This window comes from Hippopotamus amphibius, chromosome 5, assembly GCF_030028045.1.
Source record: "Hippopotamus amphibius kiboko isolate mHipAmp2 chromosome 5, mHipAmp2.hap2, whole genome shotgun sequence".
Lineage (NCBI taxonomy): Eukaryota > Metazoa > Chordata > Mammalia > Artiodactyla > Hippopotamidae > Hippopotamus > Hippopotamus amphibius.
Genome location: NC_080190.1, coordinates 8,999,916 through 9,011,974, shown reverse-complemented (window position 1 = coordinate 9,011,974; position 12,059 = coordinate 8,999,916). Strand labels below are relative to the sequence as shown.

At 40.4% G+C, this 12,059-nt stretch overlaps 1 protein-coding gene across 2 annotated transcripts; it reads left to right on the top strand.

The window, feature by feature from the left end:
* The first annotated feature begins 285 nt into the window (after positions 1-285).
* On the top strand, positions 286-11,309 carry BUB3 (BUB3 mitotic checkpoint protein). 2 transcript variants are annotated; one of them, XM_057734548.1, is made up of 8 exons: positions 286-375; positions 825-1,019; positions 1,591-1,660; positions 3,357-3,508; positions 6,012-6,170; positions 7,855-8,032; positions 8,301-8,517; positions 10,762-11,309. In XM_057734548.1, exons 2-8 carry the CDS (start codon positions 825-827, stop codon positions 10,769-10,771), a joined length of 981 nt encoding a protein of 326 aa, XP_057590531.1. In that variant the 5' UTR covers positions 286-375; the 3' UTR covers positions 10,772-11,309. The 2 variants fall into 2 exon arrangements, with proteins under 2 accessions (XP_057590531.1, XP_057590530.1); XM_057734547.1 differs by having other exon boundaries at positions 9,507-11,309.
* The last annotated feature ends 750 nt before the right edge of the window (positions 11,310-12,059 follow it).

Here is a 12,059-nt window from a genome sequence, read left to right as displayed (position 1 = left end):
CCAGCGTGCCGCACACGGACGGGAGAGGGCGTGAGCGTAGCCTTGGCGCGGTGCTCTTTGGGAGTTGTAGTTTTCACTTGCCCAGCACCGGCAAGGGAGCCTCAGCCGTGGCGGTGAAAAGAGACCACGTGATCGGAAAAGCCGCGGTTTGCCTTTGTGCCGGAACAGATTGACTGGGTTGACCGACGCCCGGTCTCCGGGCGGACCAATCGGCTGCCTAGAGTGAGACGTTGGCGTTTGAAATCAGCCAATGGCAGGCATTGGCTGCAGCTTCCTCTCCGCCTCTTTCGCCCGGCCCGCGAGAGCAGCGAGGCAAGCTAGGCGGCGGCGGGCTGCGGGGAGCGGCGGCGGAGTTGCTTCTGAGGGGAGCCCAAGGTAGCGGGGAGAGGCTTCCGGGCGCAGAGGCGGACTCTCTGGGGTCCCCACTCCCGGGCCCGGAGCTGGCGGAGCTGGGGACCGGTTTCCGCTCCCGTAGCTTTTGTTTTATCGTAGGAGCACGCGGGGTGGCAGGCTCCGGGGGAGAGGCCGGGGTGCGGGAGCCGAGGCGGGGAGGGCTGCGGCGGGCCAGGCTAGCGGCAGGTGGTGGGGGTGCTGCGGCGCGGGGCCGGCAGGTTGGGGCGCTTGGGGGGGGGGGGGGTGGCGGGGATGGGGACGGGGAACGAGGCCCGACCGGGCGGGCGCGGCGGCTCCGCGCAGGCGCAGGGGCCTGGGGCGCCGGCCTTCCCCGGGTCCCGCCCCCTCGGGGCCCCCGCTGCCCGGCCGGTGGCGCGTCCAGCCTCCCGACCCCGGAGCCCTGGGGCCTTTCACCGGCGCTTGTTCCGTAGATGACCGGTTCTAACGAGTTCAAGCTGAACCAGCCGCCCGAGGACGGCATCTCCTCGGTGAAGTTCAGCCCCAACACCTCCCAGTTCCTGCTGGTCTCCTCCTGGGACACGTCCGTGCGCCTCTACGATGTGCCGGCCAACTCCATGCGGCTCAAGTACCAGCACACCGGCGCCGTCCTGGACTGCGCCTTCTACGTAGGTGTCCTCCGTTTCCGCTCCTGCACCCTGTTAAGTTTGTGGTAGCCCTGGTTAACAGCGTCCCTCTTCCAGTGTTGGCAGGAGGCTTTTGTCGGCGGAGTTATGTGGACAGTTCCCTTCCCTGCCCCTCAGCAGTCACCTTGAGCCCCAGGGACTGTTTTGTTTTGTTTGGCGCTGGGGACTTGGAAACGTCAGAAACTCGGTCCCCCTTGGATTCTAATGGAGTAGCCGTGCAAACTTTCTGGACAGAATGTGTTTGAAACTCACAAGACAGTAAAACTTGGCCGTCTTATTGAAAGGGAGGTTTGTTTGCTTAGTAAATGGGAAATCCTGTTTACAGCCGGTGTGGGGAACAGTTCTTCCTTAATTTACTTATTCAGTAGTTTTGTGGACCGCTTAATTTGTTTTATTTTTTTTGCAGTGTGTCTTGTTTGTTTACAGTGAGTTGCTGAGCCCAGTGTACCTCTCGTCCTCAGCAGAAACTGGGTAGTTGGCTGTAGAAACAGGAATTTTTAAATGCTTTTTAAAGCTCTGTAAGTTTTAAATGACTTGCAACTTTATTTTGTAGGATCCAACGCATGCGTGGAGTGGGGGTTTAGACCATCAATTGAAAATGCATGATTTGAACACGGATCAAGGTAACATAGCCACATTTTTACCAGTTTAGTGTTTTAGCTAGTGCTTACTTATAAATGTTTATTTAGGAAGACTAGTTCTTGAGCTGCTTAGTTCCTAAGTTGCTTAGGTACCAGAAAAAGTGGCTTTAATTTAGGACTTTTTTGTTTAAATGGTAACCACTAAGTTACAATCACAAAATATGCATGTATTTTATCAGTGGAGCTCATTATGATCTCCAGCCACAGTGTTTACAGGAAGTGGCACTTTAGTATTTGACCTTGCCCTTGCCCTCAGAAGGGGGCTGGATTCCTCAGTGGGCCACCTTTCAGTAGGATTTTTCTAGGACAGTGCTGATGTTTGAGTTCTCTTTTCAGAAGCTCGTTTAGTTTAGACTGAAGGAAGGTTTTTAAAAATCTAGCATTATAAAATAGCTGAAGCCTTCATTGAATGAAGGGCAAAATGACACATTTTAGTTAATTTCTAAGAGATAGGAAATGACTTACCCACAGTTTTATGGTGACTTTGGAGCAGAGTATAGATTGAAATGGAACCCAAGTACACAGAGCTCTCTAGTGGAGGTTGTTTTTTCTTTTTTTTGATATGCTTACGTTAGACATAGATGTACTTGAAGGACATGGCAAGGCACAGAGATACAACTAAATGAGGATGAGTTGGACAGTGGGAGGATGGATGGAGGATGGGCTCTGTATCTTATAAAAAAATCCAATCAGAAGAGGCTTTTTGCATGAAAGCCATTTTGTCGTATAACTTACAGCTGCAGATGTTTGGTGTTGTTTGCTAGCAGCTAATTCAACATAGGAAGTTAGTTGGCAGATGTAGGTTCTATTTGTTTGAAAACTTAGGAGAAAAAAACACTGACAAGCAAACAAAGATTTTTGATGCTAGAGACCGTAATTAAGGGAATTAGCTGTTTATTCTCAGAAGGTCATTGCCGAACTTCATGAGATACTTTTCTTTCTTGTTTAAGTGGTATGTTTTTAAACAGGTAGGTTTCCTCTTTGAGGATCAGGACCACATATTGTTCTTTGTTGTATCCTTGTGGTATGTGGTATAGATTCTGGCACATAGTACATTTGATAGATGTTAGTTGAATGAATGAATGAGATAGTGTGAAGAGTTGAAATGGAGAGGAAAGAAATAGAAATTTGACCCACCATGAAAACCAAGTGGGTTAATCATAAGACTCTGCTTTCCTCATCCTCAGCCCTCAGATAATCCTGTTACTGCTTAAATATGTTTCTTTGAAACATCAGCTTAGTGTGGTAAGTTTTATCCAGACCCATTCGACCAGAGTTCTCCATTCATTTATTCATTTGCAGGTATTTCTTGAGTACCTACCATGTATCAGAACCTGCACTAGATACAGTCAGAACTGTAAACAAGGTTCCTGATTTGAAGGAGTCTAGAATCAAGTGAGGAAAGTAACAGATATGCCACCATTTTAATATAATCTGAAACTCAAGTCAGCTTTTGGTATTACCATGCCAGTGACTCAAGCTATGCACTGCAGGGTGAACAGAGATGAATGGATGACTTTCTCTAGTCAAGAGGAAGTTTTTCTGTGTGTAGATACTTGCATTGAGTGGGTGGAAGTGAATTCATTACAGTAGAAAGAATGTTTCCTTCTATTGTTCACTCCAGGAATCTTTGTTTAGTAAAGCTAGGTGTTGTTTGTTGGTTTGCTTTTTCCTGCAGAAAATCTTGTTGGAACCCATGATGCCCCTATCAGATGTGTTGAATACTGTCCAGAAGTGAATGTGATGGTTACTGGGAGTTGGGATCAAACAGTTAAATTGTGGGATCCCAGAACGCCTTGTAATGCTGGGACCTTCTCTCAGCCTGAAAAGGTAGGTTTTTTATCTTTATAACAGGAATTATGGTCCTTGGGGTGATTTAACTTGTTAAATGTTTGATGAATATGATGTTGAATTTAGAGATTAAGAGTTGATGTCTGTTTTACAAACTGAACTAATTAGTGAAGGAAAGTTAATTTTGGTCAACTTTTTTGGGTCAGTTGTTATGTTTGTATTGGATAATACTAGCTCTAAACCCACGTCCATATATTGTTAATTCTTTAAATCCTAGCGCTGAGAAGCAACTTTTCAGAGAGGTCATTTAGCAAAGATGGTTCCATTGCTTTAAATTGGGTTTGACGTCCCCAAACCAGGAAGTGGTATGGAGCATCACTCATTTCCACTTCTGACCTGAGATTTCTCTTGAGTCGACTGTAAAAGAATGAATTGGGTTATCATTTGAAGTTTAGTGAAAAACATGTCCTATATTCCCTGGCTTTTAACCATCTATTTATTTTTAGTACTGACAGATGTAGTTTGAAGGCTATAGAGAAGGAAGCTTCTTAAAACTGAAACTTTGTGTATTATTCTAACCTTTTGATCTGTACAATGGAAGTGTAATTGAGCATTCTTGCTGTAGCCTCCTCAGATTTTATCAGGTGGTAGTTAATTTTAAAGATTGATTATTTTAGCAGTTTAAAGGTATCCTTCACTTGAGTCTATTTCCTCTGCGTAAATATACTATTCAGTTCCTGTTAGCCATCATTATATACTGTAGTGCATCCAAAGAGCCATTATTTTTGTCACATCACAGTCGAATCTACTCCTGGCAAGACCTTTGTTCAGAATAAAATAATTGCATTGTTTCTAGTTTTGATTTATGGTTGTATGTAACATGTTAAGAGCTGTGATAAATTGCTGACAGAATATCATATAATGGACAGCCACACTGAATCAAGCTGCTTATTGGTTCAGCAAGGTTCATTATGTCACTTTTTTTAATACCGTCTTTGATAAATGTCTGCACCTAGTCAGTAGCATGACAGTGTTCTTACTTGATTTATGGTCCGTAGGGATAGAAAGCACTGTCAGAAGCTTGTGTGTCACCTGTATAGTAAAGATTTAAGATAAAATTCCCATTTTGATTGTACTGTTATAAATTGATCTTTTTCTGGGTTCTGTGTTTTTTTAGATTTGGTGTTTCATATGTCTTAGGTTAATTTCTGTTTTTCTGCAAACATGTTTTCTGAATAAACAGCGATAAATCTTAATATTTCTCTTATTGAAATACGCTTGTGTTAAATCTGCTGTCTTGAATCTTTTAAATTTCTTGTTTTTCCCTTGGTCAAATTAGTTGTTGAATTTAAAGGCCAGATTGTAGATGCTACTGTTACATTGTTAAACCCAGTTTGTTTTTTTCCTCTGGGCTGGTGATATGTAGTTAAGGTATTAGGGATTACTAACGGTAAAGTTTAATTACATTCAGTAATTAAGAGATGTCTTACCATGTCATGAGCCCTCTTCATTTTTTATAGTGATTCTTCAGGTTTTAAAATATTAAATTAAATTAGAGTTGCTTATTAATTGAAAGTAATGATCAGAGCACAGTATATACCTGAAGTCTAGATTTTAAAAAGATGATTTAACATGATGAGGAAAATACATTTGCCATCATTTTCATGAATTTGCTGTCTCTGTTTAGTCCCCAGATAACATATTTGAAAATAAGTAACTTTAAATGCTTGTCTGCAGGAAATTTTGTGATTTATTATAAAGGAATTTTTTTTGTGGAAGTTGTTTTAATATTGAAGAAAAGGAATTTTGAGGGGAAAAAATAGATGCTTTTAGGGGATAAAATGCTTTTTAAATTTCCCTGAAGATAACTCTGTCTTGAGTGTTTAGTATGACATCAGGGCATAAAAATTTGCTTTGTCATACGCCAGACCACTATCCTTGTCTTTTAATTTTGAGTTCCTTTGCCACCAAAAGCAACTAATCAGCTAATTAGTGATAGCTCTCTCTCTTCCTGGAAAGCCCTATTTATTCATTGTGACAGCTGGGAAAGTCAAGATTTTTAGTGTTACAACATGAACTCTCCTTCCAAAAGGTGGTCATAGAAAAATGACTTTGAAAATGATTGTTTTATGAAAAGCCAGAAGCCCATTGAAAGATATCTCGAGTTGTTTTTATGGCTTTATTGTCTTCTTTTTGAGTATTTTTTACACGTTTATACTGTCACTAAATGAAACAAGAGGGCTGTAAAAATTGTTTAATACTTTAAGTAACAAAGAGAATCGTCTTCCAAGATGCTTTCGGAAAGTTAATTAGAATGTGCATTATGTGATACTTGGTTAAGTCTTAAGAATATCTTGGGTTTATTATTTTGTGCCAATTACTTGGTTTGTGTAACTGTAGTATTTAAAATTTGGTAGCTGTATTTGTGAACCTGATCAGCTAACTTTTTTATTGTTTTATGATTAGTGGACTTTATTTTGGAGCAAAGTGCCATTTGCAGGCAAGTAGATGATTTTCAGCAAGTTTTGGTCTTTCTTGAAAGGTGTACACACTCTCGGTGTCCGGAGACCGGCTGATTGTGGGCACCGCGGGCCGCAGGGTGTTGGTGTGGGACTTACGGAACATGGGCTATGTGCAGCAGCGCCGGGAGTCCAGCCTCAAGTACCAGACCCGCTGCATACGGGCATTTCCAAACAAGCAGGTACTGACCTCGCCTCCCCCCTGCCTTGGGAATTTGAAAATAATAGGATCTTATATAATAGTGATTTGGTCACTACCTTTTAAGGCTTTTTTTTTTTTTTTTTTTTTTTGAGTAGTGATTTTGGATTTGTTGTTAGGTAAGTTTTCGACAGCCTTTTGTTAGAAGGTGGTATGTTAACTCAATTTTAGAGAAAGCTTTGATGTTCAGAGAGCTTAAGTAATCTGTCAGTGGTTTGAATAGAGGTTTTCTAATTCCTTGGTGATCCTAATCCAGGATGCATGACAGGTATACAGTAATCAACGACAGTTTTGCAGGTGTTTTTATTTGTAAGTCAGTGAATTCAAATTTAAACCTGGAAATTTAGGATTACAGAATTTGCTGTTCTCTCTTTTTCTCTCCCCTTTTTTATTTTGCAGCTCTTTGTACCCTAATACTAATAGAGTTGTTTAGTCAGTCTGCTAGCAGAATTTGGAGTTTTCTTTCTTTTTTTTTTTTTTAAGAATGCCACTGAGGGTAGAGAGGGGTCGTCCCTCATATAGTGACTAACTCTTGGTGAGAAGAGTGGGTCACCTTTCCATCATCATCACTAGGTGAGGTGACATTTTATGAATGCCCCCTTTCTCCCCCACATCCTTGAAGTTCAAAGGGAAGTCGGTGATAGGATCAGCTGCTGTAGGAATTTTACAAGGGGAAAAGCTGTTAAAAACAGCAGGTATCTTTGGTATCTCACAGCTGTCCTTTAGTGCTGTGAAAAGGCTAGTACGTCAAATGGTGATCACGTGCTCAGGATATTGTAAATTTCTATTGAAGATAAGGAATTGCAGTTATGTGAAACTAGAGATTTATATGCATGATTAAAATATGCTTTCATTTATGAATATTATTATGTGTTATATCTAAAATTTTCTGTCAGAGTTTATCTCCAGTTTATAGTGGAAGTTTAACTAACAGGAACATTTTACTGACTTTTTTTCTCCATGAGTAGTTTTTTAGGAGTAAATCTTTTTCATACCTTGAATAATTAAAAAAAATAAGTATAGATTTCATCTTTGTCTTCATCTCTTTCTTTGATAGACTATTTTGAGGCAAAGTGAGGAAAGGTTTGAAATTATAAACCACTTTTGAACATTGCTGAAAAATCTGTGTTGTTTGTGTATAAACTTGACTTGCTGTAGTTAAAGGTGGGAGGCCGGGTGACCCAGACGGAAGACTGATTTTCCAGTTGGTTTGGATTATTGATACACCCTCAGTGAAGGAGACACAATTCTTAGAGTTGTTAGAGGTGAGGAGGCATAGAGCAAAGAAAAATGTATTCCAGCTGATGGAATGAACTTGAGTCCCCTTCTGGACAGGACAATAAATAAATGATATTGAAACACTTTAAAATTCCTGTTGAGGTGTGACAAAATAACGACATTTTTGATTGCAGGATACTGTACTGAGTGAAGAACACAAGCAATGGTGGCCTTTTGTTTATTTTTAATAAAACGGGCATAAATGTTCTTAAACTTTTGGAATGATCTTAACTATGTTAGTACAGCTTAAACACGTGGTTAAAACCTACCCATATTTTCTTTTCATTTTGAAAATAATCATCTTTCTTTAGTGTGGGTTGAATTTGGGAGTCCATGCCTTGTTTGGAAGCTGGATTCACCATTTTTGTCCTCTGATTTCCTCTTGTCAGGGTTATGTATTAAGCTCTATTGAGGGCCGAGTGGCGGTTGAGTACTTGGACCCAAGCCCTGAGGTGCAGAAGAAGAAGTATGCCTTCAAGTGTCACAGACTGAAAGAAAATAATATTGAGCAGATTTACCCAGTCAACGCCATTTCATTTCACAACATCCACAATACCTTTGCCACAGGTAGAGTATGGCATGCTAACCTCTGTCTAGTTAAGGTAACATCGTTTCGCTATTAATTGAACACTGCTGTTAATTTATACTTGGGCAGAGTTTTAAAAAATTGTGCTTGCTTTTTATGATATTTAAAGGGAAGGAAATCTGGTATATATTTAAAGGGAAGGAAATCTGGGGAAAACGTAACTTCTGTGACCTTAAAAATTGTTAAGATAATGGTTGTTTTTCTGTCTGCTTTTAAGAACTGTTGTAACTCCTTTGAAATTGCTTGCAGGTGGTTCTGATGGATTTGTCAATATTTGGGATCCATTTAACAAAAAGCGACTGTGCCAGTTCCATCGGTACCCTACCAGCATTGCATCCCTTGCCTTTAGTAATGATGGGACTACACTTGCAATAGCGTCATCGTATATGTATGAAATGGATGACACGGAACATCCTGAAGATGGTATCTTCATTCGCCAAGTGACAGATGCAGAAACAAAACCCAAGTGAGTATGCTTCACCTGTATTTGAGCCTTTTCTTGCATTCAGCCCAGGATTTATTAATTTTTCTGAATTCATGAATAGCATTGTTGATGTCTGCTCGATATTACAGCTGACTGTAGGGTTGGAGTTGATTTTATCTTGTTCTCCCAAGCTTTCAATATCCGTAGGTTGATAGACGTCTGATGGATAAAACTGTGCCTAGTTGTTTTGTAGAGAAGAATGTCAAACTCTCATTCTTCTTGAATAGGCACTATTATTTGACTCTCTGGAGTTATTACTAGCTCATTGCTTCAAAATTAAGTTGAGGAATTCAAGAATAATTTATTTTTGCAAATTCTATTTAAGATATTTAAGAATTTGAACTGCCAAAAATCTTTCCTCTCCACAGAGGTTGTTTTTTTAATATTTACACAAAATGAATGACCTTCAGGTCTTAACTGGAAATTCAGAGTAATATGGCCTTGCCTGGAATAGCAGATTTCCTTAGTTTCGAAATTTTCATAGATGTCTTTGGCTCTTGGTTGTAACTGTTGACAGAGCAGAACCATTTACATTTTTTGGTATGTAGGGCACAGCTTTTTACTTAATTACCTGCAGCAGGCTTAAGGGAAACCTGATACTTAGGCACTTGTTTAAACCATAAAATACCCAAGAGTCTTTGTCCTCTTCCTTGTCCCTGTCTGCGCAGGCCCTGGAAGGAAGTCCTCAGTAAATATTTATGGGATAACTGACTGTTTTCAGGATTCCTATACTTCTCTGAATTAGAGTGGTATAGAGTGCCCTTGCTAAATTGGTTGGGTCCCTGAGCGGGGACAGAGTATTAAATATTCAATATCGTGTGTGCTTTTACAGGTTTGACTTTATAAAAGACTTAGTATGTGAAGCCTGTTGGATAAAGGGCTGTGTTTGCATTTAATCTCTCACTTTTGTATCTCTTGTCCTGGCCGGCCATTTTGATCTCATGCTGTTCTTTTTTCTTTTGAACTTGTAGGTCACCATGTACTTGACAAGATTTCATTTACTTAAGTGCCATGTTGATGATAATAAAACAATTCGTACTCCCCAATGGTGGATTTATTACTATTAACAAAGAAGCCAGGGAAAATTTTTAATTTTAACATTATAAGAACCTGAAAATATTGGAGAAGAGGTTTTTATTGTTTTTTTGTTTTTTGTTTTTTTAAGCCAGTACTTTCTTTAGTGCATGAGATGGCTTGATGGTTTGCTGCATTTAAAGGTATTTGGACAAACAGAATTGGAGGGCAGTGACAGCACTTTTGAGAATCAGTTTTGACCTTGATTTTTGTTTCCATTGTGGAAATAAATGTTTGTAAATAAATGTGGGTAATAGAACCCCCTTTGCATTCTTCCTGGACCTTAAATGGTAGAGAGAATGGCTCTTGAGCTATTTGTTTCTCCTGCTGGTTATAGTTGCTAATTCTAAAGCTGCTTCAGACTGCCTCATGAGGAGGTTAATCCGCAATTAAACAGTATTTCCTCTCAGCCATCCATTATTTTCTGAAGCAGATGGGTCATCATTTCCTGGGCTGTGAAACAAAGCGAGGTTAAGGTTAGACTCTGGGGAATCAGCTCGTTTTCAATCTTATTAGGGTGCAGAAGGAAAACTAATAAGAAAACCTCCTAACATCATTTTGTGACTGTAAACAATTATTTATTAGCAAACAATTGATCCCAGAAGGGCAAATTGTTTGAGTCAGTAATGAGCTGAGAAAAGACAGAGCATATCTGTGTATTTGGAAAAATAATTGTAACGTAATTGCAGTACATTTAGACAGGCATCTATTTGGACCTGTTTCTATCTCTAAATGAATTTTTGGAAACATTAATGAGGTTTACATATTTCTCTGACATTTATATAGTTCTCATGTCCATTTCAGTTGCCCAGCCGCTGGTGATTAAGGTTAAAAAGAAAAAAATTATAGTGAGAATGAGATTCATTTCAGTGTAATGCCCTGAAGCAGAACATGAACTTAGCTTGGCCTATTCTAGGTAGTTCCAAATAGTACCTTTGTTGTCACACTTTTTGTTTTTCATTTATATTGTTTGCAAATGATGTTTTGAATGGTATTGGTACTTGGACCTTTACTGAAATTTATTTTATCCATGATGTATTTAAAAAAATTTTTTTGATACAGAGAAAGGTCTTATTTTTATTTGGAAGTATTTCAGTGAAAACTTCATGTAAGTCTGAACCCATCTTTTGAAATGTATTTTCTTCATTGCAGGTCCACCTAATCATCTCGTGAAAGTGGTTTCTCTATGGAAAGCTTTCTTTTGCTTCCTACAAATACATACTTATCCCCTAAGGGATGTGTTATAGTCATTGTGGACGCGTTATTTAGTATGTGGATTTCTCTGTTTTCTATCTTAAAAAAAAAAAACTTGTCTGTGTGCCCTTTCATACTGACTGCGTGTAGGATGTGGGGTCTTTGTGTCCTTGTGCCGTAGTCTGAAGAATTGCTTTCCCCCCCAGCAAGCCCAGTTGCTGTGTATAAGCAGCTTGAGCTCTTTTTGTAAAATAACCTAAACCTGTTATTTCCATGCTGTCTAATAAATCAGAGATTCAGAACCCTTAAATGTTGGATGTTTTAAAATGTTGGTAATTAATGTAATTTACTTCATAAAAAGGTTTCTGTAAAGCAAAACTCCCTTCATCAAGGGCCTGGTGGGGATGACATTGTACCTTTAGGTCCACACTGCCTCATTTAATTATGTCTGTTCTCATGTACTTTGGGGATTCAGTCTTGGATAAAGTGATCTGTTGGAGTTCTGCCATTTCCCTCGCGCCCTCTCGCTGGAGCAGCAGGGCCCTCGAGCCAACTGTGCGGCTTCACGGGACGGGCACAGGCTGCATGGCAGCTGCTGGGCGCCTCTTGGCACCACTCTCTCCTGGTAGTGCCGGTGCAGCCGGGCTCCTGCAGCTTGCCCAGCCTGGTGCTGATACAGTCAGCGGGCGCACTCGCAGCCAAATGACAGACCCGTCTGTACTTCTCCATCAAACGCTAAATCAGCGTGAAGCCCTTGGGATGGTTAATAATGTAACAGCCGGAGCCTAACTGATGGTATCAGTTCTTCAGTGTGATTATGTGCTTTTTAAAGTCACAACCACTTGGTTGAGGACAGAGCATAAATTTAAAACATTTTTTAACTGAAAGAGAATTAATATAGTATCATAAAAGGTGACTAAATTAAAGCCATGTGGGGGACCTGGTTTTGAGGGCATGGTGTGGCAGAGCTGCTTTTGTACTTCTATCTGAATGTCCTCTCGTCTCTTGAAACCAGATGTATCTCACCCTGAAGGTGGTCTCCTGCCTCCCTGCCTCCTCTGTGGACCTCTTCACCAGCTCTTCTTCACAGCTGGCCTGTTGATGAGTATTGCCACCTGGCCTCTCAGATGACCCTGGTGTACCACCTTAGCGTTGTCATTGGTTTCCCTTACCCATTTTCTCTTCTCTGTTTTTAAGTGTCTCTTCTGTTTTTCTTTTCTTTCTGCTGTTACTGTCCCACAACCTTAAAGGGTCCC